General features: G+C 50.7%; 12 protein-coding genes across 12 annotated transcripts; 4 read left to right on the top strand and 8 right to left on the bottom strand.

The window, feature by feature from the left end:
* Nucleotides 1-565: 565 nt before the first annotated feature.
* On the top strand, nt 566-1,444 carry APUU_80483A (uncharacterized protein; the record flags this gene model as incomplete). Its single annotated transcript, XM_041696770.1, has 1 exon — nt 566-1,444. One exon carries the CDS (start codon nt 566-568, stop codon nt 1,442-1,444), a length of 879 nt encoding a protein of 292 aa, XP_041562366.1.
* Nucleotides 1,445-1,657: 213 nt separating this feature from the next.
* Nucleotides 1,658-3,250, bottom strand: APUU_80482S (uncharacterized protein; the record flags this gene model as incomplete). The annotated part of the gene is made up of 8 exons (XM_041696766.1): nt 1,658-1,764; nt 1,812-2,012; nt 2,066-2,245; nt 2,300-2,549; nt 2,605-2,790; nt 2,836-2,910; nt 2,961-3,086; nt 3,152-3,250. The coding sequence occupies 8 exons, from the start codon at nt 3,248-3,250 to the stop codon at nt 1,658-1,660; spliced, it is 1,224 nt and encodes a 407-aa protein (XP_041562365.1).
* A 926-nt stretch (nt 3,251-4,176) lies between these two features.
* On the top strand, nt 4,177-4,537 carry HYD5 (fungal hydrophobin; the record flags this gene model as incomplete). The annotated part of the gene is made up of 2 exons (XM_041696765.1): nt 4,177-4,428; nt 4,502-4,537. 2 exons carry the CDS (start codon nt 4,177-4,179, stop codon nt 4,535-4,537), a joined length of 288 nt encoding a protein of 95 aa, XP_041562364.1.
* A 340-nt stretch (nt 4,538-4,877) lies between these two features.
* Nucleotides 4,878-8,979, bottom strand: APUU_80480S (hybrid sensor histidine kinase/response regulator; the record flags this gene model as incomplete). The annotated part of the gene is made up of 3 exons (XM_041696764.1): nt 4,878-5,125; nt 5,182-8,708; nt 8,771-8,979. 3 exons carry the CDS (start codon nt 8,977-8,979, stop codon nt 4,878-4,880), a joined length of 3,984 nt encoding a protein of 1,327 aa, XP_041562363.1.
* Nucleotides 8,980-9,737: 758 nt separating this feature from the next.
* On the bottom strand, nt 9,738-11,501 carry PUT2_2 (L-glutamate gamma-semialdehyde dehydrogenase; the record flags this gene model as incomplete). The annotated part of the gene is made up of 3 exons (XM_041696763.1): nt 9,738-11,240; nt 11,295-11,399; nt 11,451-11,501. The coding sequence occupies 3 exons, from the start codon at nt 11,499-11,501 to the stop codon at nt 9,738-9,740; spliced, it is 1,659 nt and encodes a 552-aa protein (XP_041562362.1).
* Nucleotides 11,502-11,879: 378 nt separating this feature from the next.
* APUU_80478S (uncharacterized protein) lies at nt 11,880-14,341 on the bottom strand (the record flags this gene model as incomplete). The annotated part of the gene is made up of 8 exons (XM_041696762.1): nt 11,880-12,352; nt 12,422-12,608; nt 12,656-12,831; nt 12,885-13,155; nt 13,203-13,753; nt 13,801-14,066; nt 14,124-14,246; nt 14,298-14,341. 8 exons carry the CDS (start codon nt 14,339-14,341, stop codon nt 11,880-11,882), a joined length of 2,091 nt encoding a protein of 696 aa, XP_041562361.1.
* Nucleotides 14,342-14,784: 443 nt separating this feature from the next.
* On the bottom strand, nt 14,785-16,506 carry APUU_80477S (uncharacterized protein; the record flags this gene model as incomplete). The annotated part of the gene is made up of 5 exons (XM_041696761.1): nt 14,785-15,248; nt 15,297-15,401; nt 15,460-15,889; nt 15,942-16,092; nt 16,145-16,506. 5 exons carry the CDS (start codon nt 16,504-16,506, stop codon nt 14,785-14,787), a joined length of 1,512 nt encoding a protein of 503 aa, XP_041562360.1.
* Nucleotides 16,507-16,974: 468 nt separating this feature from the next.
* APUU_80476S (uncharacterized protein) lies at nt 16,975-18,815 on the bottom strand (the record flags this gene model as incomplete). Its single annotated transcript, XM_041696760.1, has 4 exons — nt 16,975-17,133; nt 17,180-17,253; nt 17,301-18,436; nt 18,505-18,815. 4 exons carry the CDS (start codon nt 18,813-18,815, stop codon nt 16,975-16,977), a joined length of 1,680 nt encoding a protein of 559 aa, XP_041562359.1.
* Nucleotides 18,816-19,256: 441 nt separating this feature from the next.
* Nucleotides 19,257-19,640, top strand: APUU_80475A (uncharacterized protein; the record flags this gene model as incomplete). Its single annotated transcript, XM_041696759.1, has 1 exon — nt 19,257-19,640. One exon carries the CDS (start codon nt 19,257-19,259, stop codon nt 19,638-19,640), a length of 384 nt encoding a protein of 127 aa, XP_041562358.1.
* A 124-nt stretch (nt 19,641-19,764) lies between these two features.
* Nucleotides 19,765-21,418, bottom strand: APUU_80474S (MFS transporter; the record flags this gene model as incomplete). Its single annotated transcript, XM_041696758.1, has 2 exons — nt 19,765-20,777; nt 20,824-21,418. 2 exons carry the CDS (start codon nt 21,416-21,418, stop codon nt 19,765-19,767), a joined length of 1,608 nt encoding a protein of 535 aa, XP_041562357.1.
* Nucleotides 21,419-23,227: 1,809 nt separating this feature from the next.
* On the bottom strand, nt 23,228-24,991 carry APUU_80473S (carboxylesterase/lipase family protein; the record flags this gene model as incomplete). Its single annotated transcript, XM_041696757.1, has 3 exons — nt 23,228-23,492; nt 23,557-24,112; nt 24,169-24,991. 3 exons carry the CDS (start codon nt 24,989-24,991, stop codon nt 23,228-23,230), a joined length of 1,644 nt encoding a protein of 547 aa, XP_041562356.1.
* A 1,321-nt stretch (nt 24,992-26,312) lies between these two features.
* On the top strand, nt 26,313-27,236 carry APUU_80472A (translationally-controlled tumor protein; the record flags this gene model as incomplete). Its single annotated transcript, XM_041696755.1, has 6 exons — nt 26,313-26,327; nt 26,431-26,536; nt 26,615-26,671; nt 26,753-26,848; nt 26,911-27,070; nt 27,152-27,236. The coding sequence occupies 6 exons, from the start codon at nt 26,313-26,315 to the stop codon at nt 27,234-27,236; spliced, it is 519 nt and encodes a 172-aa protein (XP_041562355.1).
* Between the last annotated feature and the right edge of the window lie 187 nt (nt 27,237-27,423).

The following is a 27,423-nucleotide window of genomic DNA, read 5'->3' as shown; positions in this document are numbered from 1 at the left end:
TAGCAGCCAGTGCTGCGTCTGCCGGGGAAAACCATGACACTTGGGTATTTAAAGATATGTAAAGGTCTAGATCAGACAAGCCTTGCAGACAAGAGGGGCTGCGAGTGCATTATTCGGATGCATTATTTGCATGCATTGTGTATTACTAATCTTAGCACTGTTTTCCTAAACGGGTTAGATGGATGCTTGATGCCCACTTGATGGATTTACTGTTATACTGCACCCTCCCAGTTGGTCTCTCAAGTGTATATTTGGACTTTCCTTCGTCATCCACCCTCATTACTGTCCACATTCACCAAAGTCATCAAGGTGCCAGGCACCGCCGTTTGCACCGCCAGGTTACACGAACCCCTCGCTAATTGCTAGCGTTGGTATACCATTATAAATGGCCCTTATCCATTTCCCAAAGATGGTAGACCTTCAATCTTCAAGACGTTGTGTTGATGGGTGCAATTGGAAAGGCAGGCACCGGTAGCCTGCACGTGCGCATAGCTTCCGCATTTATTGTGTTTTCCTTCCTCCAAGAACTCACAACACTGATAACACTGACAACATCAACACCATCATGTCCTTTCGTCCAGACAGCTCTGTCGAACTCCCCAGCGGTGGTTTAGTGTGCAACGCTCATCACCTAAGAATATGCGGTATCTGCACTGTCGATTATAACTTCATGGACGATATGACCGACCACGCAGATGAGCCCGTGAGCGGTTTGGAATCCTCACAAGGCCCGGCTGCGATCATAAACCCGAATCTAGACGGACCCCCCCCTGGTCCTACAGCCGAAAGTGGACGCTTCTTTCCTACCCCGTTCAAGCCTCCTCAAACAACCGATACTCCCCAGTCACTCTTCGTGCCGGGGATGAATTACAAGGCCACTCCACCTGTGCACCGGTTTATCAATCGTACTGATAGCTCCCAATTCCTCATCTACACGGACGGCGCATGTTTAAACAACGGTCAGGTCAACCCCAGGGCTGGTTGTAGTTTCGTTTTCAAGCCTGCCTCCACGCATGAGGTCGTTGCGCACGTCGCAATGCGTCTTGAAAAGAAGGGGCCTACTGGTGAGCGACACCCACAGACGAGCAACCGCGCGGAATTACGTGCTGCGCTCGCCGCCTTGCGATTCCGGTTCTGGCCCGGTGAAGGGTTCGATACTCTCGTTATTGCCACGGATTCCGCGTATATGGTCAACGGCGCGACATCCTGGATACGTGGGTGGGCCCGGAATGGCTGGAAGACAAGCGCAGGGGCCTCTGTTAAGAATCGTGATCTCTGGGAGTGTCTAATCGACGAAGCGGAAAGGTTCCATCATTACGGAATGAAGGTCAGGTTCTGGCGTATTCCAAGAGAGTGCAATACCCAGGCGGACCGACGTGCTAAGGAAGCTGCTGCTGAACCGGAGCGAGAAGAGTACAGGGAGATGTTGGGCGCCTTGGTCTAAACATGTGTTTCTATGATTCCACAAAGCTTTGCAATGACATTTCTACAGCTTACCGGGAGACAATGGCAGAAATAAGATGCACTCTAGATGGCGTCCGGTTGAAGCCCATGTCCCTCAGCCCCAACGTACTATTGATAACTACGCAGTTGCAGCAACCCAGTTGACAGACTTGATATCTCATGTACACCATCTGTCCGCGGATTCGGCGCGGTGTTAAGTATTGGAACCACTACCAACCAGGCTTTCCTGCAGAATAGTTTCTGAATGCACCAATTCATCATGCGAGAAAAGAGCCCCCATAAATCCTATCATCTCCGCTGCTACACTGAGTTAGTTACTGTACTTGTCAATGTATTGTGCCGCTCACCAGTGATACGACGCTCCGATGAGCCATCCTCATCTCCCGCGTTCATCCGAGTGTACTTCAGCGCCATCTCGACCCTCGGGCGACGCGCTTTCTCATGCAATTCTAGACGACCTGGTATCTCGCTCGGGGCCGTGCCCAGGGGCAAGAAAGTTGCCAGTGAAACGCCGTCCTCGATCGCCATTGCGCCTCCTTGGCCGAGGACTATCTTGTTAGTACCTAGAACAACCAGGCAGGTAAAGACGAAGCTAGCTTACATGGTTGGAATGGGTGAGCTGCATCCCCGATCAAAGCAGCGCGTCGAGAGACCCAGCGTGGTAGAGGGTCCATGTCGTATAACTGCCAGGCCTTCAAGCCTTCGTCGGTGCTTTCGACGAGCTTCTGGACGGTAGGACAATACTCGTCAAACTCTCTCATCACGATTTCTCTACTGCTTGCTTTTCACCCGGTTGGTTAGTTAATGCCTTTTTCCTGGGGTCAATGGTAAATACCGTTTCCTGCAGCCTCAACCTGCGCCGTAGGTATAAAGGCACACAGGTTGAGAACCTCATTGTTTGAACAAGGATACACCACCAGCCTTGTTGTTCCTGAGGTCCACTCTATGAATCGCCCGGGCTGGATAATATTCTTGGTCACGTCAAGGGTTCGAATCTCGTTTGTTGGGAGAAGCCACCGGAAGCAGGCTTTGTCTGTAGGATAGGGCTGCGACGAGCTGGGTGCGATTTGCTTGCGCACGACGGACTATCAGTGTTAGCCTGGCACTCTACCTCTTTCTCCCACCAAGTTAGAATCATACATGAAGACCGTCAGCACCGATCAATAAATCAGCCGCAAAGACCCGCCCGTCATCGAGCACGACAGAGGGGTTATCGCTGGACACGCCGACGCTGACAATTCTGCACCCGGTATGGATTGTCGCTACCTTCTGGGCTTGCTGCTTCAGGGCGGTATGTAGATCGGCTCTGTGTATAAAGTAGTATTCCTATATCCTGTTAGGCTTTCACTTAAAATGTTAAATAGGACATACAGCCTGCCATGACTGCCGAACAGGGCCAAATTCCTGGGAGTACTTCCATTCCCCTTCATGGTCATATCGACACATCTAATACCGTGAGCATATATTCACAGATACCATTGTTTAAACAGTCTCACCTCTCCCAGCAAAGTCCCACCATGCTCCTTCACGTTGACACCAAGCCACTCTAGCATCTTGGTACAATTCGGCGCCGAATTAATCGCAGCCCCGGTTTCTTTATTGAAGCGGGACTTTTCCAGCACCTGCATTCTTCCTTATTAATTCAATTCCACAGTAGCCTAACACAGCTTTTAAGATAGAGACATACCACAACCCGATGCCCCTCCCTCCCCAGCGCAATAGCAGCCGTGAGACCGGCAAAGCCAGCGCCGACAATGACGACCCTTAATGGCTGTGACTTTGTCATTGTGAATGAATGCGTATGCGTAATTATTAATGGTTTAGTTTATGTACTAAATACTGGATACTGAGACTTGAATCGTATATTTATACTCCACTCGGCCTCGGAGATCATCCTCGGACATGCACCTCCGAGGGTTTTCTTCCGAACACCCGTTATCGGTCTTCATTACTAGTATACGAGTTCCAGAAACGAATACGAGTATTGCGGGATTGTTGTTCGTGGACTGGGAATATGGTCTGGGGTTGTTGGATGCCCGCATTGGGGGGTTACGAGGTATGACCTATATGGATACGGGACCGGAGTTGGGATTGCGAAGTTTAAATCTGGAAACAATAAAAGGTATTTTTACTGATATTAAATTTTCAAACCCAGCAGAATAGGCCAGGCAAGACTTGGTCATTGGGCGTTTGGACAGCCGCACCATTCTTCTGTCGACGTCATCGAGTCCATATCTGGCCATACCACTGCACGTGTGGAATGGTACCTTAGGGAGGGGATATATCTACAAGGTCAATGGCTGTTTCTGTCTGAATAATAGATTCGTATAATAATTCATCATGTTTCCATTGATGCTCCACTGCAGCCGAAGGCTCAATATTGCAATAACTAGCAGCAAATAGACAGATCGCTAGGGCTGAAGGAAATCGCCATCTCCACAGTAAACGGATCTATGATTGATAGTGCAAGATCCTGAAGAGTGATCGGCACGTAACCAGCTGCAGCGGGCCAAGATCTTCTGTATCCTGCCAAAAGCAGCAAGTCAGACGAGTTTTGCTCTCTTCACAGAATCGTGGCGTCAATAATGCATTCGCATCGTGGGAAGTACGAGTGACAGAAGTCGCCGGCATGCAGTATAAATACAGTGCTTCCACTCCTCAAGTCTCTTTCATTCCAGCTCCAAGCTTCTTGTTTCATCCTCTACCACAATAATGGTCAACCTTCTGCAAGCTATTGTTTCTGTCTCTGTCGGAGCCATCGTGGCTTCTGCAGTTCCTCTCCAGCCGCGCGCCAACGACGTTTGTCCCGGAACTCTCTACGGGAATCCTCAATGCTGCAGTATTGATGTTCTCGGTACAGCGGACTTTGACTGCAGCCCCCCCAGTTCTCAGCCTACTAGCGTTGATGATTTCAAGACAATCTGTGGTTCTGAGGCTAAACCCGCGAAGTGCTGCACTATTCCGGTATGTTATATAACACCCACCAAGAATTAAAGCCAGCTGCTGGCATCTTGCTCACCAGTTCTGATTTTCGCAGGTTGCCGGCCTAAGTTCGCTCTGCATGAATGCTTGATCTGCATCCCGATCCGGGGAGCAGATCCTGTTACTATTGATGCTCCGCTATCCTAGCTGGGAACATCGTTGCAGGTACGGGCCGATGCCTGGGACTTGCACGACGATTTCAGCTAGTTCTGGGTGCCAAAACGAAAAGTCCCTCTGATGCTGCAGAGGTCTTGAGTTCATGGCTCACTGTTGTATTTTGACAACTCCCGTACAGACCTGAGCAGGGAGAGTCGGACAATATATTGCGTATTCATTGGACCTGGGCATGAAATAGGGTTAAGTATATTTGAAGGGAATATACATTAATATGAATGTTAATCTTTTTATTTTTATTTTATACAAATATCTACTCAAGTAACCCCACACCTGGCCAACAACGACCGTATTCTCTTGCGACTAATTGGCTTCGTCAGAAAGATATCGATCCCAGACGCAAAGGCCTCCTGCTGGGCATCTGCACTATCCAGTCCCGTCAAGGCAGTGATGATAGTCGGGTGCCAGGACGGCCTTGCGGAGGGGTTCGCGTCGTAGTATTCGCGCTCGAACTGCCTGATCCTGCGGCTGGCTTCGAAGCCGTTCATGACCGGCATGGAGATGTCTACCATATCTTATTAATCACGCGTCAAAGTGATAGGGGATTTATATAGGACACACCTATTAGAATCATTGCGAACTTTCCAGGGTTCGCCTCGTATTTCTCCACTGCCTCCAGCCCGTTCGTCGCCGTCTCAGTCGTCCAGCCTTCTTTGCCGACATACGCTATGAGGATCTGGAGATTAACAGGATTGTCCTCGACAAGTAACACGGACAGACGGTCACGTCCTATCCCTTCACCTCCATCTACACCATAAACCTCTTCAGGCACCGGACCCGTCTCCGATCCCGGCGTATCAGCCCTCGTCGAAGAAGACGTATCCCACCGAACAATCCCAGGCCGAGTCTCCCCAGACGTATAACTATCCTGATTCCCGACATGTTGCAAAGTATGTCTCTTGCTAATCTTCATCCGATCCCCCGGCGCATCTCTCGGTCCAATATCCAGATTCAGAAGGGAAGACTCGGGCATTTCAACCCACCTCGTCTCCTCGGGCTTGAACGAGCCCGTCTCCAGCCCTTCTAACCGCTGCATGCACAGCTGCAGCGTCTTTGCGAGCTTCCTTGGACCGCATGGCTGGCTTATGAACTCAATTATAGAATCTCGACGCCGGTTTGTGCTGGTTGTCCGCGCAAACATGTGGTGCGCGGCTTCGGGGGATTGGCAGATTACGATTAGGGGGGAGATTTTATCCGGTGGATCGAGGTTGAGAAGGTGTTGGTTTCCTTGAATATCCAAGGCGTCGAGGTCCGTGTGGACCATGAGGTAAAAGTCGCACGGCGGAGTCTCGATCTGGGGCGATACCATTCTAACGTTGAGATGGAACCAGTCCTGACACAGACGTTTGAGAGAGTCGCAGAGGATAGCATCTCGTTCGGAGCCTGGTTCTAGGCCGAAGCCTATAAGACCGATGGTTTTGCCGCGTGCTTGGGTTCGGACTAGATTGTTTGCTGTAGCTGAGGATCTATCAGATCCCTCAGGCACACCGGCAAGAGTTAGAGGGACTTGGATGGTCACCTCGGTGCCTTTGTCTTTCTCTGAAGTAACGTCGATAGAGCCGTTAAGGAAGGCGAGGGCTTTACGGACGATGCTTAACCCGAGTCCGCTGCCTGGGGAGAGGGTATCTTCCTGTGAGAAGGGGGTGAATAGGTCGCTGCGCAGGAACTCTGTCCCAATGCCCTGGCCGGTATCTTTTACAGTCAGGGTCACATTATACTGGGTGTTTTGGTCATATCCGATAGAGTCTTCGCTTCCCCGGCGAGGTGATTCGACCTTTAGAGCCATATAGATGTAGCCTTCGGGGGTGTATTTCAGAGCGTTGCTGAAGACGTTCATCAGGATGCGGCGCCAGCAACCAGCCTGCGTGGAGAAAGTCCATTCCGCAGCTTCTTGGATATCGAAGATAATTGCCGTCTGTTTCGATGGAAGCACAATCGTCGAATCTTCTCCGCTGCTCGACGGCCGATCTGGTAGCCGATGCTGGTGGTAGAAGCTATGGCCAGCGAAGACACTCTCGACGACCTCCTCAAGAATCACATCTAGCTGGATATCCTCGTAGACGCTTTTGCTACTGCCGAGCATATTTCGGTCAAACGCCGCTTGCTCCGGTCCAGACGCGCTAGGCTTCGGATTGCGAGCATGTTTATGCTTTGGCTTATGCTCCTTTGAGAACTTGTCGATGTATGTAAAGTCCAGCAGATGGTTGATAGTGTCGAGGAGCGTCCGTCCACACGACTCAATCGTATGGACCATTCCCTGCTGCAGGGCGTTCATGGCCGTGTCGCTTAGAATATCAGACGTCCCTAAGATTCCATGCAGGGGACTCCTCAGTTCGTGCGAGATGCTCGTAGCCAGGTTCTTCTTTGCCCGTTCGGCCATTTCAACATCAAGTCTGTGCACTTCGGCCATGATGCTATTTCCAAATGCGTGGAGGTATGCAAGTTCGTTCTCGGTCGAGAAGACGCGCTCTGGCGTGTTTGTCCAGGCCAGTAAGCCCGCCAGCCATCTCGCCTTGTGAGAATCCCACAGCGGCAGGAAGATGATACTGCGAGCGCCGCCGAGGACCCTGTTCAGGTCGTTGGCGTCTTGTCTGTGGTTCTGCCGTTGTCTCCTCTTGTACTTGGATCCAGATGCGCTTGTGGAACTGCTCGACGCAGAGACACCCCCGCTGCCGCTGTCGTCAGATAACGAGCCGTGCTGGTTGTAGTTGAAGATTTTCCCGTGGGGATAGCGGTTCAGGATGGCTTTCAGGATTGACTCGCGGACTGCATATTGATCGCCTGGCTTCACGTCGGACTTGGCGTCAGTATTGATCGAAGACGAATGCGAAGCCGAAGAGCCTAGGATCCGGCAGGTGGTGAGGTCCTCTTGGGGATTGGCAGCAGGGAATCCGGAGACACTCGATATACTGCCTGTGCTTGCTGAGTCGGTGCTGTCTTCGCTGCTCGCTGTCTCGCCTCCTGGCCGGGGTGCACGTCCTCCTCGGTGCTCGTATCCAACGAGACCGCCAAAGGACTCGATCCGCGCGTCGACAAAGACGACACCTTCAACCTCGATAGACTCGCGGATTAGGTTTGCAGCGCGAGCGAATACCTTTTCAAAGGCGAGTCGCGGGTTGTCGTCTTGCACTTCGTCTCGGGAGAGGATATTTCGGGCTTTCTGCTTGTCCTCCTTACCTGTCTCCTTCTTGTCGTTTTGCCGACCATCAGGAGACTTGGTATCAGAGTCTGAATCCGCAGACGCCTTCTCAGCTGCCTCGAATGGATGTCGCGCATACTCATCCGGAGGCCGCGGTCTCAGCGGCAGCTGGAACGACCTCTCCTGCAAATCCTGCTGCTGTTTATTCAACTGTCCTTCAACAGTCGTGCCCGACTTCACAGTTACAGCATCCTGCTGATTGGATTCAACCCATGAATCACGCAGGGTCGTCCTCCCCTCCACAAAGCTGCCCAGGCCGAAAATCATCTTCCTAGCCTGCGCATTCTGATATCGCAACTGCAGCGTGTCAAGGTACTCCATGACCGTCACCGCCATGTGTTTCATGAAGAGTATATCACCTTCATCAACGGGTTCTCGCGGCGTGGTGTCGAAGATACAGTAAGACCCAATTGTATTGCCTCTGGGTCCGATGATAGGCACGCCAGCGCAGAGGTCTGCCTTTAGAAGCCCATTCACAAGACTGTATTTCCCCCCTTCCTCCTCTGTATTGTGTAAACCCGTCATGACCAGCGCACTTCCACCCGCGACAATCGCCGGATTCTCATTCTCCGATGGATTGGCCAGTGGCAGGTTCGCGATATCCATGCACACGCCATTCTCTCTAGACATAATACAGCAACCCAATCGCAAATCACTCTGTCCACCACACCCTGCTGCTGCTGCTCCGGCATCCGTCGCCTCAGCAAGAATATACTGATGCGTCGGCCCAAACAGGGAAATAAGCGCTCGCTCAGCACGGAGTTTCACCGCGCCCAGCTGCGCAAAGGAAGTCAGGACATGGTCAGTGGACGGGATAGCGACGAAGTTGCGCTGTGCGGCCTCGTCGCCCGGTGCAAATTGGTACGCTGCGTGGTCGCGCGGGAGATATCTTGGGTGAGTTGGTGTTAGCCAAACCCCCAAAAACCATGTGCGGGCGTAGCTGGAGCTGACCTGTAGAATTCGCGCTCAGTGGCGAGGTTGAGATTTGGTCGTTTCTGTTGCTGCGCGGGCTTGTCGAAGGTCATGGTGAGCGCTTGTGATACGCTGCAAACGCCAACAAACCCATCGAGCAGGAATGGGATATTGGGCGCAGTGCCTGCGGCATGAGTTGGCGCAGTATACTTAAATAAAAGGTACAGCACGTATGATATCATTTTCATTTGACGTCATTTCGTCTGCCACGCGCAGACTCCGCCTTCCCAAGGGGCAGACAAATGAACAGAGTGCAAAAGAATTGAGCGTTGTCTGGTGCGCCTCTAGCGAGCGACTTTTAGAGCGTGCCGGATATGAAACAACACTGGGAACCAATCAGGTTCCACTGTCCATTGATTGGTCCAGAATTTTCTGTCGCCGTTCGAGATTTTTCCGATGCCGGCCGACTATTTCCTAAACGGGCTAGCCCGCGGGCTGTTTTGAGTGGCCAGGAAGAATTATCCGGCTGCCTGAGCCTGAGGCGGCGAGTTTGCTGCAAGATTCGAATGGCTTCCATCTGCATGACGTCAGGTGAGATTTCACAGAATTCCTCAATTCATTCAGCACGACGTGCAACAAGAGTGGGAGATATTAAGCCTAACTGAAATAAGCTTATCGTCGCCGGGGCCATGTGGCATGACCCCATTTCTAATCTTAGTATACAAACTTAAACCAGGATGGCAGGGGCACGGCGATCACGCTATGTCCAAGTATTTACTCGCTTTTTGGCGGGTCATCACGGCATGTATTTATAGCTAACACACAGACCACTATTCTCGTCCCTTGCTGTTCACTCCATACATCAGTTTCCTGGTAGCGCTGTACTCGCTCAGGTATGCCATTTTGTAGAATGCAGAGGATTAATGAGAAAAGAAAGCGCATTCGGCTTGCCATGGGAGGTCCTCTGTAGCATAATGTATCTCAGTATCCGCAGTTTAGGACTTATCTAAAGGTTACTAGGATACAAAACCCCGTTGGCAGGATTAAACTCCTCCTTCATCGACCGTACACTGACAAACCGCAAGAGAACATTCATCGAGCCCGCCTTATCATTCGTCCCACTGGCCCTCCCCCCTCCAAATGGCTGCTGCCCAACAACAGCACCGGTGCTTTTACAGTTGATATAGAAGTTCCCAGCCGTATCACGCAGCCTGTCCTCGGCGAGTCTGACGGCGACGCGGTCTTTCGCGAAAATAGCACAGGTGAGACCGTACTCGGATGTTGAGTCGACGAGGGTACAAGCTTCTTCGAATGCGTTCTGCTCCTCATTACCTCTCTTATCGTCGTAGACGTAGAGAGCGAGGATGGGACCGAATAGTTCCGTGGAGAGGAGACTGTGGGTAGGGTTTGTAGTGCGGTATATAGTCGGCTGGACGAAATAGCCCTTGCTATCGTTATATGTCCCGCCATGTAGAAGTTCCAGTTCAGGGTCCTTGCGGGCATTATCTATTACAGCGCGCAACTTCGCAAACGACGCGGCGTGGATAACAGGGCCGGTAAAGTGGTTATGCTCAGCAGGATCACCAGTCGAGAGCTTCTCTGTCTCTGTCACTAGGCAGTCTGTGAATTCAGTCGCCCGGGATGATGGCACATAGACGCGCGAAGTAGCACTGCATTTCTGGCCCTGGTACTCAAACGCACCCCGGATGGTTTGAATAGCGGCGTTCTTGATATCCGCTGAGTAGTGGATCAGATGCGCGTTCTTCCCACCTGTCTCGCCCACGATTCGGGGGTATGATCTGTATCGACCCTCGGCAATTCCGTTTCCGATTTGGCCGTAGAGATGGCGGAAGACTGCCGTACTACCTGTATAATGCAGAGCCGCGAACTCGCGGTGCGCAAGAACAGTATTTGTGATCTCGACCGGATCTCCAGGAATCCACTGGATCACATTAGATGGCAGCCCTGATTCAAGCAGGATGCGATACACCAGGTACCCCGACGTAATCGCAAAATCAGACGGTTTCCAGACAACCACGTTCCCGAGCAGGGCCGGTAGGGCAGCTAAGTTCCCAGCAATAGCTGTGAAGTTGAATGGAGAGACGGCATACACGAAGCCTTCAAGGGCGCGGTACTCAACCCGGTTCCACACACCTGGAGAGTGATGCACCGGCTGAGACGCGTAGAGCTGCTCGGCATAATGCACATTGAAGCGCAGGAAATCAGCCAGCTCGGCAGCGGAATCGATCTCGGCTTGCCAGGCGTTCTTACCCTGGCCTACCATTGTGGCTGCCATGATGGCATAGCGGTATTTGTTCGAGATCAGGTCCGCGGCTTTGAGGAAGATGGCTGCTCTGTCGGCGAAGGGGAGCGATGACCAGGTTTTCCGTGCTGCCAGTGCTGATTCAATTGCTTTCTGGACTTCGGATGGGCTGGCTTTGGAATAGCTTGCGATTTTGGTCTGATGGTCTGCTGGGTTGACCTGGATTCCTTTGGCCGTTGTGGTGATCTATAGTACATATAACCGTCAGAGATAGCTAACAAGGTAGAACAGCCATCTCACCTCTTCTCCACCGACGACAAGGGGAACCTCGATATGAGAGGTCTTTGCCTTTTCGATGGCTTGGGTTAAACCCGCACGTTGCGCAGAGCTATTCTCATAGTGTTGCTATAGCCGTCAGTGGCTATTACACTTGTTTGCACCAAGGTACAGGCTCACGTTAGGCTCGTTCCTTATTTGAGGAAGCTTTAGGATAGAAATCGTCGCCATGTTTGGTTAAAGATTCGTATTCTCCAATCTATACCAGTGATACGACATCCGGTTCTGAGAACGACACGGACCAGCCCTTTAAACCATCACCGACCGCATGACTCACTCCGGAGTAAGTGAGGGCTCTTACTGTCCATTATCGTGATGTTCTGTTGAATGTAGTCTATGCACGGAAGGCCTGCCCGCGCCTCCACTACAGCGGCCTGGGTCTCCGCACTACTGGGATCGGATATCTATCCGACCAAAGTCCCCTCCCTCGGTCCGAGATGTACTCCTGATAATAAGGCGGATAATATGGACTGTGAACAGTATGGTCAATAAATGCAGTAGACACATTACAGTTACCCGAGTGCTTGGTGTAATATGTTATCATCGTGATCATAAATGTTCATTCGCCCACAGCCAGTCATCACCTATCCAGCCAACATCACCCTGCAACTGTCCCTCTCCTGCATCTACCATCTCAGCTAGAGAGAGAATCTGTCCGGGCGACAAGTCGTACATAACCCCAAGCTCGTTGTCAAGTGGCAATACTGTATCGGTTGACCCGTGTGGCTGGGTTTGGACTTGAACTTCGGTCTGGCGCACGTACTCTATTCCCTGGCGACTGCCATCCCTTATTCCACTGGCGGACCGAGAAATCCACAGCCGGATCATGTCATGTAGCAATACAATCTCCGATTTACGAAACTGGCCAGGTGTGCAGCCCCGGTTGACGAATTCATCAAGAAGCTGGCAGGTGCGGTCGTAGAGAGACCGGTGATTCCTATCGTCTGTGTCTACGAGGGATAGCATCACCGAGACAAACCCCGACGAAAAGGTCCTTTCGAGATCGAAGGGCAAGGCGCCTCCTAGTAGATTATCTGCAGTTCGCTACCCGGATGCGAGCTTTCAATATATGGTTCCACCACGGAGCTTACCTAAAAGTCCTTGTTGCTGAAGCACACTGAGTATCCCAATCATGCTTTTGCAGGACTCGGAACAGGTTCTTAGGAGAGCCCGCGTTGTATCTGAGAGCCCTCGGGCCGGCTCAGTATTATTCTCTCCATTTTGTAGCTTTGTGCGGAACAGATGAAGTAAGAGTGGATACATGGTGAGGAGAATCGTCTGTAGCTATGAGACTAGCATCGTGCTATTGCGGGGGATTGACCTACCTGGTGATAAAAAAGATGCAGATGCGCCGCCACCCGGGATATACCCCCGTCCGAGCCATCAGACGAGAGCGGACAATACCCATTCAGATCACTGGCAATAGAGGCAATACTTCCAAGGACTTTATGAACGCAGGGCAGAAAGCTGGTCTGCAGTCGACCTTCGGCGCCGTATACCTCTATCGAACTGTCAGCCTGGAAGGGATATTGTGAATTTCCACGCGATGCGTACTATTTACAACTTCGGAGATCAGGCTCGAAAGCTTCACGTGAAGATAAAGGGATATGTTACGCCTTAGTCCATCTTTTTCTGGCATTGGAGTTGTGATGTCGGTATCTTGAATGGTAATTGGGACACCCATCGAAGACGAAAAGGCACGGTCGAGGACATAGACCGTCCACCAGACTCGGTGGCATCGTTCGGTTACTTCTGGGCCCCAGTCTTGTGTCGGACGTTCGCGATGCAGCCCGAATGTCATTGCCATTCGCAATGCGGATCCTATCTTTGGGACGTAAGCGCTGCATTAATTCATCACCCCAGCGAACTCACATAAACGTAGGCAGAGTTTCTCAAGTCCGCACATTGCAAGTACAATGATATTGTACACAGTATCTCAACCGAAGTCAGGGCGTCAGAGAATAAGTACGGAGTATCCGGAAGCAAGGACATTGCCCGGAGAAAGAGATCTGATCCTGGAAGAGCGGTAGCTCCACGACTAGGCTGGACGATAAGTGCTTTTGCAAGTCCCAGTATGGCCAGAAACTGGACATACCAGATCTTGTTCACCCTTGCGACGTCTGCCGGGGCATTATAGAAGTCATGAAACAGCTCCATGAACCGAGTCTCGTCGAATAAGTGGTAAAGTTGGCCAACATGGAACTTGACACCATTTATCAAATACAGCGCATAATCTGCAGAGGGCAAGTCGCTGAAATTGGCGGGGTTGTCGAATCTGGATGAGCCCCAGCTTAGATGATATGCACGGCTCTCCTCGTTAGTGGCGATGTCTGTTAGTGGGAACTCCTGCTCATCCAGGTGATCGTGGATTAACCTCAGAGTCTTGTGGGTGAAGGACCATGTTGAGGACTCGCCGAGACATCCTACATTACCGTCAGTATCCTCGAAGAAAGCCAACAAGAGGACTCACGTAGTCGGCCTTTATCGTCGGAAAGATACGCTGATGAAGTAGAAGCAAGTGGATTCGATGCTTCTGGAGGAACACTGGCCGACTCGACAGAGATCGGTGTATGGAAGGATTGATTGGGCAGTGAGGCAAGCTGGCCATCGCTGCTGGGATGCTGGCAAACGTCTTTCTCTGGTGGCTGATGCTGAATATGATCTCTATCGCATGCCACATCTGTAGTAGATTCGCCTTCTCTGGCCCGCGCGGCCTGTTGCAGTTGCCTTAGGTATCTGGAGACAGTGAGCGGGAAACTTATTCAAGAAGGTAGCCCGACCAGGTAAACCGACTTTTGAGAAACTACTATTCTTCGTCCCTGGTCATCGAATCGACATTCTTTATTTCTGCGCGTGCAGTTGACGCAGGGATGGGTGCCTGAGCATCGGATTTTGCGCTGTCTGCAGTGGCGGCATCTAGATAACTGTTAGCAGCGAGGGTAAGGAGTGACTGGATCATCATCTTACGCGTTGTTCACTCGCCGCCCACTGGCTTCAGGTGTGTGATCCATGATGTCTGTTCAGTAGATGCAGATGGAAGCAATGAGAGGTGTTGGAGATGCGGAGTAGTGCGAGTGTTAGAGCGGCACTGTCAATTCCACGTGATGTCTGGTTACACAACGACAGTACTGACCATTGCAAATAAAAAGCATTTTGAGCTGTTTTAATATTTATTGCGAGTTATTAGGCGGCTCTGGGTTATTTCAAACAATGAGTCACAAATGTGTACTACTTCGGTGGGTCACCAGCTACTCTTGCTAAATATGTACAACCGGGATATACTACCATGTATACAACCGGATTGCTTTGCCTCAGCAGACTAACTACCCCACAGTGCACTCCTCAAGCGCTGAACAAAGCTCCTTTTAACCTCCTCATCCTCATCCACTTCGCCATAGAGCCGCCTTCCCGAGCCAAGTTCCATCTCCTCAGCCCTAACCCTCTTCGTTCCCTTCTACGCCTTAAAGACCAAGATGTTAAAAAGATACAAAACAACGCCCAAATACGACGTAATAAACTTATCGACCTTGAAGCCTCCAATGAACGCCTCATAACCACTGAAAAGGATAACGACAACGGTAACAAAAAACGTGACATACGCCGCATATGGCTGCAAAGGTCCCCTCCACGGGAGTCCAGCGCGAGCGATACCCTGTGCCTTGACGCCTTGCTGAAAACAGTAACATGTTAAGATAATATTCAGCCAGTTTATCAGACCCAGAACGGTAGACAGCGAGACGAAGTAGCCAAAGACTTTACCCGAAGCCGTGGACACGTTCAGGAAAGCAAGGCAACAGAATAGAGATGCGGCGATGACGGCGTATACGGGAACGCCCCAGCGGTTGGTTTTTGCGAAGATTGCTGGGGCTTGTTTGTCGCGGGCGAGCCCGTAGAGTGTTCGGGAAGCGATGTAGATATCTGTCAATTAGATTATGTCTGGGAGGGTCTGGGATGGTAAGAACACACCAGAGTTCGCGAAGCTTACGGTGAACATGAGGAAACACGCATTCACTATTGCAGGCAATGTCTCAATCCCTGCGAGCTTGAGGGCAACAACAAAAGGGGATGCGGCTGGGAGGTTAAGATTAAAATCTTGGTATCACAATATAAGCGTAGCCAGAGAACTCACAAGCACTGGTCTCCTGGCTATTCGCAGACAAGAGCAGGTCATTGGTATATGGCACCGTCGTACCGAGGACAATGACACCACCGATATAGAAGACCGCTATACGCATGATAGTCTGCTGCACGGCACGGGGAATCGCCTTGCGTGGATTCTTGGCCTCTCCATACGTGATGCCAACCACTTCGCATCCCATGAACATAAAGGCGCTTTGCACGATGCAAGACCAGAAGCCGACAAATCTCCCCAAGTCCCCTTCGGCCAGGTATGGAGCGAAGGCACCGGGGTCATTCCAGTATCGGAACCCAATGCGTTCTTCTGACGGTGACCCCCCTAGGGAGATGATGAAGCAGCAGAGGATGAGTCCGACGAGAACAATAATCTTAACAATTGCCATGACGAATTCAGTCTCGCCAAACTTTTCGACTGGGAGGAACTATAACCATGTAAGCAGGTATTAGGAGAGGGAGTGGAAGAGTAGGGCACACATTCAGAGCGACGACGAAAACACCGAATACAGCAATCCAAACGCCAACATTTATATCCTCTCTCCAGTATCTAATAACGAGGCCAGTCGCAGTGAGATTATTCGCCAGAAGCACAGAGTATTTAAAGAAATAGTTCCAACCAGTCGCAAATCTGACAACCCATTTAGCTTTCTTCACACATTCATGTATATTATGTAACTCACCCAAGTGCCGGATCAACAAATCTAGTTGCATACCCACTAAACCCCTTGTTCATCGGTGCAAAGATAGCCATCTCAGCGAACGCCGTCATGACTGTGTACACACACATACCCATGACAATGTAGGCAATCAATATACTCCCTGGGCCACCAGACGCCAACGCCTCTCCGCTTCCAATGATGAGTCCTGTGCCGATGGAGCCGGCAATTGCAAACATGTTGACATGGCGGTTCTTGAACCCTCTCTTAAGCTCCGGTTGTGCTTGCTCTTCCATCGTACCTTTCAGTGTTTCGTCTTCCTTTGTATCCATTTCGGTATTTGCGTGGGTGCTTTCCAGTCCTGCGATTTCGTCTTTCTGTGCCATGGTTGGTAAAATGACTTGATAATAGAATGGGAATTAGCTGTGGTTGAAAAGTGCCACAAAGGCAAACAATATGCCCAGGCTATATATCACTCCACTATGAAATCCTATTCCGTAATGGGAACATTTTCCGTGGCACTCTGGGGTGCAGGTTGGGGTCTGGGGTCTCCAGTTTTCTCATGCGGACTCGGCCTCCGCGCGGAAACGCAAGCCGCCTCCAAACCAGAGATATGAAGTACTCCACCAACTTCTCTTATAGCCAACTCGGTTATTTGTCATGTATGTACCCGCGAGTGGCGGAGATAGTGTTCAAGACCACGGAGGTGGCCACTGAGAGGTATAACGTAGTTCAGTACTTCAGCAGAGTTGTAAATATCATACATTACGCGAGCATATATGGTATAAATAGTTCCATGGCAAGTCAATCGATTACATCTAAACGGAACTCCAATATAAATCTAGTAACGACTCCTAGTATGATGTCCAAGGAAGTAGGCGTCTTCGAATCTCACGACCCAGCCTGACCCTCTCAGAGCGTGCACCACCCCTTCCCTCCAGAACAGCTTTGTTTTCGGTGGCTCTCCTAGCTAGGAACGGCAGGCATTCTTTAAGATCACCGTAACTCATAGACTGTAAGAACGTTAGTCGGCCTTCTTTTGGTCTGTAGTGAGCGTACCTTGACTACAAGAGGAAATCCATCCTTCGTAGTGACAGAGCCCACGATCTTGTTCGTAAGGTCGTCTTTCATTCCTAGAACAATCTTAGCACAGGACAGCATTCTAACGCAGAATACTAACCATAGAGCTGCCCAAAGGCAACACTCCCAGCAGCCTCATTCGAGACGATAAGCTTCCCATCACTCCTGCGCTCCGCTAACCCATATTCCTCCAGAAGCCTGATCCCCAGATCCACACTACACGAGTTATGCGTCGCAAACACCGCACCGAGTACAGAGCACCCACTCTCCTGGATCTGTTTACTCACAGCTCTCAGCGCCTTCTCCACGCCGTAATTAAAGCTCGCGTCGGTTTCGGCTTTTGTACCCCACACAGGACCGGGGCCTTGACGATCTTCCTTTGTCCACCGCTCACCCTCAGTCTTGATATAGGCCCCTCTGACTTGTTTAAACAGGAGTTTATACCCCTTTTCCTGCGCTCGCTGGATCTGCTGCTCCAGTAGCTGCGGGTATCGTCGAAGATAAGCCTGGAACGAAGCAACGCATGTAGCTGGGCCGTCTAGCGTGTTATACTTCTGCATAAGTTCATCGGTTAAACTGTCAATGATAGGTTGGTACCAGGTCTGTTCAGCATCGACAATAATCCTGACATTATTCTCGCGTCCCCTTTTCATAATCATATCTAGGGTCGAGTATAAATCGAGCAGCTGTCGCCGATCAGAAGCCGTCACTTGTTTCCCGCTTAATGCTGCCTCCCAGTCGCCGTCGTGAGGGAGGCCAGGATACGGGACATCTTTATCGAGTCCCTTCGCATCCCTCGCTTCAAGAATTGCATTCGAGCCATGGAGTAAAGCAATAGGATGTGGAAGGAGTCCTGTAACTTTAATCCGGACCCAGGAGCGACTATCCCCGCTTGTCCTGGCCGTATCAGGGCAGAATTCTCTGCCTAGTTTCCCCTGCGCCTCGATTGATTCCAGAACATGCTTTGTTTGGATTCTAATTAATCTGGGGTCTTTACTTGACCCGTCAAGTTCGGCTTCGATGTTATACCCGAGTAGAGTCCCGATATGGTTATAGCGGAGTGCTTGGATCTTGGGGATGCAGTCGTCCGTTGTTTTCCCGCCGAGGAATTGGTTGAAAAAGGTTCTGATGACGAAGAAGTCCGTTATGGATTCGAGGATGGGGATTCGGCTGAGGACGTTGTAGAGTGTTTCGCTGATATCGACCCAGGTTGGGGAGGAACAGAATGTAAACGCTCTACACACCCTATGATCAGTACTGCGAAAAGAACGAAAATAATGAGATAACCTGTGGAAATCACGTACATCCACCCCGTAAACAGTTTCCCGAATGGAACCCGCGACAGCGCTTTCACGTCGTGCGAGTCGGTGGCCTCGTCGCTGTCCCTACCGTCAACCAGCAGTAAACCAAGTACAGCGAGACTGGTGCCCCCAGTAAGGTATGTGACTCTTTTTCCGTTCTTTGAGGCGTTCCTCCACCTAAGTAAAACGTCGTTCCAAACACCTCTAGCATTGAAATGTCCTGTCGTCGATGCGAACCGAATTGGCGGCTGACGAGCCACGAATAGAGTAGTCCGTGGCCCTAGGACAGCCCTATGTCTCAGCGCGAGGAACATGGCAGAAACGAAAGAAAGCAACTTCAGCTCAGAGATATTTCAAACACAGGAACAAGTAAATGGCAAATCGGAAGAAAACTCAGCGTACTCTGGCTTTTTAATCGCGAACTACATCGTCATGCGCGAGTATGGTGCGATTTGCTCTCAATTGGACTTAGTGGTCCCAGATTCTGGCACATGGGGATCCATTTCAGCGGCAATGCTATCCGTCTATTCTTACAGTTTGTTGTTCAAGCTGGCTGTTGTCATTACTCATTAGTGAAGTGACAGTGGAGACGGAAAGCGATCCCGCTGCTTCTGCAAAGCGGAATCCCAGCCCGTCATCAATACCCAACCAGCAGTCTACAGTCTACAGTAATATATAAGACGCAATTAACAAGATAAATCTTGTATATTATCACAACCTCACTGATCAAATTATAACTACACACATCCACCACAATGAAAGCAATCTCCCCAACCCGCGCCCCTGCCACAATCGGCCCCTACGTGCACGCCATCGTGCACAAAGACCTCGTCTTCACAACAGCCTGCATCCCACTCGACCCAGAGAGTATGAAACTGGTCCCCGGCGACGCCGAAACGCAACTCCGACGCATCTTCGAGAATCTCAAGATTATTCTCGGGGAGGCGGGGACCACGCTGGACCGGATTATCAAGCAGAATGTGTACTTGACGGACTTTGAGGGGCAGTTTGAGGCGTTCAATAAAGTTTCCAGGGAGTATTTGGGGGAGCATAAGCCTGCGAGGGCGACGATGAGGGTTTTGGGGTTGCCGAAGGGGGCGGAGATGGGGGTTGATGTTGTTGTTGCTATGCCGGAGTGATTGATAGTGTTGGTACTATCTAGAACAATATAGATCATGTATTGGATTTACAGTGTCAATTATCATGTAGTGTGCTTATTCTACTCTATATAACGTCTAATATACGGTTCTAATCTGTCAAATATCATACTTCTTTCAACCTCCGCTCATTCCCTTCCTCCAGCACCCTCTCATCGCCATTACCATCACCACCCTCCCGTAACATCCCCACCTCTTTCGCCGAAACAGCGGCATACTTACACCTCTTCCTAATCCTTTCCCCGTAAACATAAAACACAAACGGCAACGGAATACACGCCACAGCCACAAACGCCGGAATACTAGAGGCCCAATGAATCCCGAGACCCTTATACATATAGCTCGTGAAAAGCGGGAAAACGCCACCAAACATATACCTGACAACAGACATACTCGCAAGCACGGACGCCGCATAGATCGTATACGAGTCGACGAGGTAGTTCACGATCCCCACATACACAATGACAAGGCCAAATCCGAAGGGGACGAGGGCCGCTATACCAGCCATCCAGTGGATAGAGGGAGAGTTTGTCCACGCGAACCAGAAGAGGCCGGTGGGGATTGTGACTGCGGCGAGCATACAAGGGGGCAGGCGTGCTTCGGGGGGTGCAACACCGTTCCGATAACTGTTTTGGCAGTTGATGTAGCGCTTGTTGTCCCAGATTGTGTAGATGGTTGCAGAGAGCATCCCGATGAGAACGCCTAGGAAGGGCAGGCCTGCGACGCCCGGGTTCCAGCCGCGCTCTTGCTGGTATACGATTGGGAATGCGGCGAAGAGCATGTACAGTGTTCCGTAGATGAGGGCGGCGTAGAAGGTGAGCAGGAAAACGATGGGCTCGGTGAAGAGGAGGATCCAGGGGCGTGAGAACACGGTTTGCAGACGCTTTCTCAATGTTACTCCTTTTTGTCTAATGTCCAGGTTGCTGCGGTAGTGGTGGCCGGTTATCTGGGAGAGTTTGGCGGCTCGTTTGCGGAGGAGGACGGGGGCGTAGGTTTCTGGGACGGAGAAGGTGACGGTGAGCCAGACTAGGCCTGAGGATGCGGCGAAGAGACCTTCAACCCAGCGCCAGCCGGCGTTCATTGATAGGAATCCGCCTATCATGGGCGCGACGGCGGGGCCTAAACTGTCAGTAATAAGATAAAGCAAGTTACAGATGCGGCGTACCAATATACGGAGTAGCGGCGAACAGAAGAAGTGCAAGGCCGCGCTCGCGGGAAGTAAACATATCAGAGACAATGCCACCAGCATTGGTGAGCGGTGATGAACCAAAGGCACCGGCGAAGAAGCGCAGAACCAGAAGGGTCTCTATATTCTGCGCCCCAGCACACCCAGCACAAAAGGCCGCCATAGCTAGAAACGAGATGAAAAAGGGAATCTGTCTGCCGATGCTCTCACTCAGTGGTGCCCATATCACCGGTCCCAGCGAGAAACCGATAACAAAGAGGGACAGGCCTAGAGTGGCTACTTCTTCGCTGACGTTGAAGTGCTGGATGATATGCCCCATGCTCCCGCTGTAGCCGGAGGACGATAGTGATATGATCAGCGCCGAGAAGCCGGTGGCAAAGACGATGAGTACTTTTCTGGCCATGGCGAAGTTCATGGGATTTCGGGGGTCGTCTGGGATCCAGGACACGACATAGGGGTCGCTTTCAGTGCCGGATCCAGGGTATTTGTGGTCGACGATGTCGTGGGTGACGACATGCTGGTCCGTCATCAGACGCCAGAACGAGATGTCTCGGGGGTGATTGGGAGTTTCCATGGCATGCGTGAAACAGAAAGAAATTCATACAGAGTATAAGATGTCCAGTATAAAACTCGGCGAATCGGGTAACTCGGCCAGAGCGAGAAATGGAGCATTCTAACTGGTCAATCGAGCCTCGGCACTCGGGGCTGCTTGCCGACAATCACAAATTCTTCACAATGGCTAAAACAGGCAACTAATATAATCATACTTACGCATGTAATTGTGCCCAGGTAAACACATAAGAGGGAATGCGGGTTCATCTGACAAGATAGTCGTTCTAGTTTATCCCTAGTACTGTGAGAGTGGCGGAAAAGGTAGGGATGCTCTAACTGTCCGAGCTGAAATAAAATTCGCGTAAAAGGCTAATCATGACAGGTCGCTATCTTTGCATTCCTGAACTCGGGTTATCTTTGCCTTAACCTAAAGCGGATCTACGTTGGCTCTATTTTTAATAAGTTCAGGGATGCCTTGTTACTTAGGTAAAGTCCTATACTGTTGGCGATGGTTCAAAAACCGAAATCAGCCACGGGCCTCTTCAGAATGACATGCAATACTCGCGCATTAAGACCTTCTTTGATGACATTGAGAAGCAGGCCAGGAAGGTTGCCACAGGTAGGCGAACCGTGCCCTCGGCTGGGTACATGGTTACTCCATGCATCGCGTTGCATAAGTCGGTGTCCAACCTATTGACCGCACCCGTTCAAAAATGAAGAACTAAACTGGATAATCTGTGTTCGAGAAGCTCCAGATATGGCTCCGGAATAGACAGGTCACGAACCGGACTTGTAAAACCGGCCAGATTGAGTAGTACAGAGTAATAGGTAATAACGCTGATAAGCTGTAAAAAATAGGAGTCGACCAAGTAGGTTGCCAGTATAGTATTGCTCATCTGAAAATCGGAAACGCGAGCAATGAACAGTCAGCGGTTGCTTGGGTGAATGTTGGTCACTATGGAGTGTTGAATAACCATGTTTTGGTAGGATGGAAAGCAGTTCCATCTTGATGACACTATCGGTCAAGCATCAATTGGCTTCTCTACAGCACATTGTTTCGCGGGAGTGGCTGTGTCAAACCCAATCGAGTCACTGTCCCATTGGATTTAATAACACGAAGTCACAGAAGGCCGTTCTAAATAGGAAAAGTTACTGCCTGATCTGCATTTGTATAGCGCTTTTGCTGCATGAAATAATACAGAGCGCGTCATGGTACGATACTCATTCTCTCCTGAATAAGAGACCGGCCTAGCTTCCCAACGGGTAACTTCAAGTCTGCCTAATTGCCAGACACGTCAGGAGCGAAAAGATCGACAATCAATCAGCGATTGTGGGGCCCGAAGACGGGGAGTGGGTAAAATACAAAAATACAGGTGCTCGGCGATAAGAGTGGATGCCAGGAACTCGGACTTTATGCAAGGCCAAAATATGCAACGCCTCACAGCCCGTTTGGGACTTTGGGTGCTCGGGATGGCGTTCCGATCAAGGGAATGATCATCATGTCGTGGCTGAAAAGGTTGGACAATTGGTTTGGTTTCTTCCGGGGTACGCATCTTGCAGCTCCTGTCGGTAATTAGCTATTTGGCCAATTGAACGAATGAGGCGTGATGGAAAAGAACGGGATGTAACAAGCAAACGCCTAGAAAATTGCAGTAAGGGATTCCGTTTGTCCGGTATAAACCTTGGAATTGAGTTGAGTATGACAGTCCACTCTATATTGGTGATAATGCCCCGTAAGTATAAAGGCCTACAAGTATATATATATAAAAGAATTCCGAAATTATATAAAAAGACCGGACGTGAACCCAAGTCCACAGAGTTCAGCAGCCGACTACCACGCAGGCAAAGTCGACGTCCACTTGTGGAGGAACTCAATACGCTTGTTGTTCAAGGTGATAGGGCCCATCCCCCACTGGTCCCCCAACCACATAGTCTGCGCATCCTTCTTAGAGGCCTTCCACTCGGCCTGGCCATTGCCATTGGGGTTGCCAGTTCGAATGAAATTGGCCCAGTAGTTTGCCATCTTCTTCTCGACCGCGTAGTCTTCTGCGTTCCATGTCACATTGCTGTACGAGGAATAGGGGATGTTGTTGAACCTGCATGTTAATTAGTTTAGTTTCTGCGGATTGGATGAATATCCCAAAGAAATCGATTACTCACGTATACCAAAGTTCACTGCCGTGGTAGGCACCCGAGGATCTTTGCTCCGCGGGCCAGTGGTTGAAATAATAGGTGTACACGGATTCCTGCGCACCGCCAGCAGCCCAGTCAAGAGCCCAGCGCCAGGTTCCCACGCGGGACAAGTCTCTCCAGAACTCTTTGCCGCTTTCTGATGCCTGGGTGGTGTTTTGCCCAGGATACAAAGAGAAGAACTCGTCCGAGAGGTCGCCAAAGAGGTTACTGAACAGGTCGTGGTACTTGGAGGGAGAGTAGGTGAGGGTCGGGGTAGCGCCGGATTCATCCTCGTTGTTTCCAGTCAATACGGGGATATCGGCGTGGGAGTTGTTGCGCAAGGCTTCAGAGTAAGTGTCTGGGAAGACGTAGCCATCGAGGTTAGGACGCCACATGGGTGGCTCCATGAAGGCGTCGGTGAGGTTTTCGAACGGAGTTCCCTCCCAGATGGTGTCAGAAAGCATATCGTATTCAAGAAGACTTTCCATCGAAGCGTTTCGCAGCTCAGCTATTGAGCTCTTCCCCATTGTCTTCAGGAAACTGACTATAACATATATTAACGTCAGGATATACTTCGGCGCGAGATTCCATCCAACTTACCACCGTGAGCCTCGGCGGCCTTTTTAGTCCGGTACGAAGTGGCCACCGTCCCAGTCATCGGATCATGAGGTCCGCGTGCACCGCTCTCCGCGATGATTCCAGCAGCAAGGCCAGCAGCCAGAGGACTCCACATAGCGTCGAGAGCACTAGCCGAGCCAGCGGACTGCCCGCCAACAGTAACCTGGTCGGGGTTGCCACCAAACTTGGCGATGTTCTCGTTGACCCAATGCAGAGCGGCCTGTTGATCCAGGATCCCGTAGTTGCCCGAGCTATTTGTGCCTGATTCAGCAGACAGTTCGGGGTGCGCGAGGTATCCAAAGGGCCCTAGCCGGTAGTTGATAGTGACCACGATGATGTCTTTCTGCGCGAGACCGGTGCCGTCGTACGTCTTGACATCGCCAGAGCCACCCGCGAAACGCCCCCCGTAGATCCAGAAGAAAACAGGTAGTTTCTTGGAGGACAGGGCGGTCTGGTTCTTGTATGCCGGGGTCCAGATGTTGAGCGTCAGACAGTCCTCGCTGGTGGTGTTCTTGCCGCTGGAGAAGATGCCTGCATCGCTGATGGATTGGGCGCATTGTGGGCCGAATTCGGTGGCATTGAGCTCGCCCCAGTAGCTTGGACCGCCGACTTTGGTCCACCGGTTGGCGCCGGTGGGCGGCTGCGCATATGGGATTCCCTTGTAAACGAATGCTTTATCACCCCCGGCGAAGGGGGAAAGACCACCATGGATAGTACCGTAGTGAGTATCAATGACTGGGGGCTTCAAGGCAGAGGCGAGCGAGCCACAAGCTGCCACGCCGGCGAGGGTGGAAAGCAGATTCATGATGGGTGTAAGAAGTCCTTGAAGAAACGAATATCAAAGGAATGGAGAATGGAGAAGAACGAGATGGCAAGAGCAAGAGGATTGTTGCTGCGGCCAGCAGTCTTTAAAGCGAGTTTCCTCATCACGGAAAAGCAGCAATGATTACGCGTAGGGTTAAGGTACTGTTCGGTGTATAAGTGGACCCGGCTACGGCGTAAGCTTCGTCGCCATTCCAAGTGATCCTGCTCGGGTTTGGTGATGCGTGGGCTTTATATCCGAGCAGCTTCGGCTCGCGTTTCCTGATTCGGTATCGTCGCCCGTATCAGAACCATGCTCAGACATGTTGTTCCACAGCGAATTATGTGCCTGTCTTTACTTTCGAAGTACTGAGATTCTTGCCTGAGACTTCCCTTATAGTCTCCGCGTTCAGACGGAGCCTTCGGAGGCCCAAGACATCTCGAGCATGAACTCGCGTTCAATCCCGACCTCTGCAAAGGGACCTGTAGATAATCGCGAGCGGCATTTGCCATGAGTGGAAAAAAGAACGCGTTGGCCTTGCACCACTTTAGGACCCATTCGGGCCATTCTGCGTCCGCATCGCGAACTTCAATACTCACGGCCAGAGAAAGAGGCATTCTAAATGGTCAGTCACTCGGGGCTGCTTGCCGACAGCTAATCGGCACACATTCTTCACAATGGCTGAACCAGGAAACTGATGTGAACCAAGTACTATCTTGCTCTCTCATGTCGGGCACAGGCAAGTCTTACATAGAATTCGGAAAGATTCTCAGAGAAAAAGAAGCCGCTCCGCACGGACCAAGCGTTCACGCCCGTCGGACCCGCAATCTGAAGCCCTTTATCAGCTATATACTTATCAGCCAGAATAGCCAAAATAATGCAGCACAACTTGCCAGAGTCAAGTTGGCTGTCAGCTGTTTTGACAGGACCCACAAAGCTTGACTGGCACCGACCATCAATAGTTACTCTGGTCCAGGAGAATTGGATATTCCATCAGCGAAAACACCACAAAGCCCGAATGATAGGTTAAAGAGGTTCAACCCCGCCAGGTGAAGGAATTTAGTAGTCTCAGTCTCCCCAGGTTCGCAGAGTAAGAATTAAGAAACGAAGACAGCGCGGGGTTGCCAGGATGTATGATATCACACCGACGGCTGTGGTACGAGTGGCTGGCTGAACCTGCCAATCCCCCCTCTTTATGTAAGCCTAAACAAAGGTACACAAAGCTGGTGAGATGACCCCGCTGGTTTGGTCTTCCTCTTCAACACCATCATTTCTCTTCGTATTTTTCCGCTTGTCCGTCAGTAGCTCGCAAAAGGCATTCAAAATGATCATCTACAAGGTTTGTTCTGATAAGAACCCAACGGAGGTGGAGACTACATCACCGAAAGCTTTTTCTTGTCTCTCTAGATCAAAAAGCTAACGTGTCTATTTGCATCTCACAGGATGCTGCCAGTTCTGACGATATTTTATTGTCGGACATGTTTGACTTCTATGAAGTCGACGGCGTTCTATACGAAGTTGACTGCGCCATGGAAGATGTAAAAAACGGTGCGTATCTCTATTCCCTTCGCCTGCTTCATATTAGGCAGTCGACCACGCTGTATTCAAAGCTGACTGGACCATAAGACGAAGACGAAGGCAAAGACGAAGGCGAATACGAAGGCGAAGGCGAAGGCGAAGAAGGTTCGTATCCTCGCCAGTCCTCTATCTTGCGGAATAGATTCTTTCCGCTATGAATGTTCTCCTTCTCATAATCTCTATTAGAACACGACGAGCCTCAAAAAGTCAATAATGTCGTTTTCAACTTCAGACTCCAGCCCACCAGCTTCGACAAGGCCTCGTACGGGACCCACTTCCGAGGTACGATAAGAATACCCCTTGTTTGCGTGAAAGGGACATGCCATTCTAAGAGATCTCGGCAGACTATTTCAGAAGAATCATTACGTCGCTCAAGCAGAGCAACGCTTCCGATGAAGAAATCACTGCCTTCAAGAAGGGTGCTTCAGCTCACAGCAAGAGAATACTCAATAGCTTTGACAGGTGGGAGTTCTACACAGGCGAATCCATGGATGCAGATGGCATGTATGTTCAACTATATCGGTCATTAATACAGTGCATTATGCAGAGAGAAAATGAGAAGACGTTATATTAACTGCTTTACAGGGTTATTCTGCTCGGCTACCGCGAGGATGGTACTACGCCGTTCCTGACATACTGGAAGCACGGCCTCACGGAACAAGAGCTCTAAGCTTTGCTTTGGACGTGTCCACTGCAGGTGAGTAATGTTTTTGCACGGCAATATTCTCAGTTGATACCCGGCTGACGGATCAACTCGAGTAGTGTTATCCATATGAATGGTGTTCCTTTAGTAATGACTTTTGTCAGCTTAATACTGCTCAATTTTTGAAACAACCGTAGATCTATATAAAATCTTT

This window comes from Aspergillus puulaauensis, chromosome 8 (assembly GCF_016861865.1).
Source record: "Aspergillus puulaauensis MK2 DNA, chromosome 8, nearly complete sequence".
NCBI classification, from domain to species: domain Eukaryota; kingdom Fungi; phylum Ascomycota; class Eurotiomycetes; order Eurotiales; family Aspergillaceae; genus Aspergillus; species Aspergillus puulaauensis.
The sequence above is the reverse complement of the archived record's forward strand: the minus strand, read 5'-3'. Positions and strand labels throughout refer to the sequence as shown.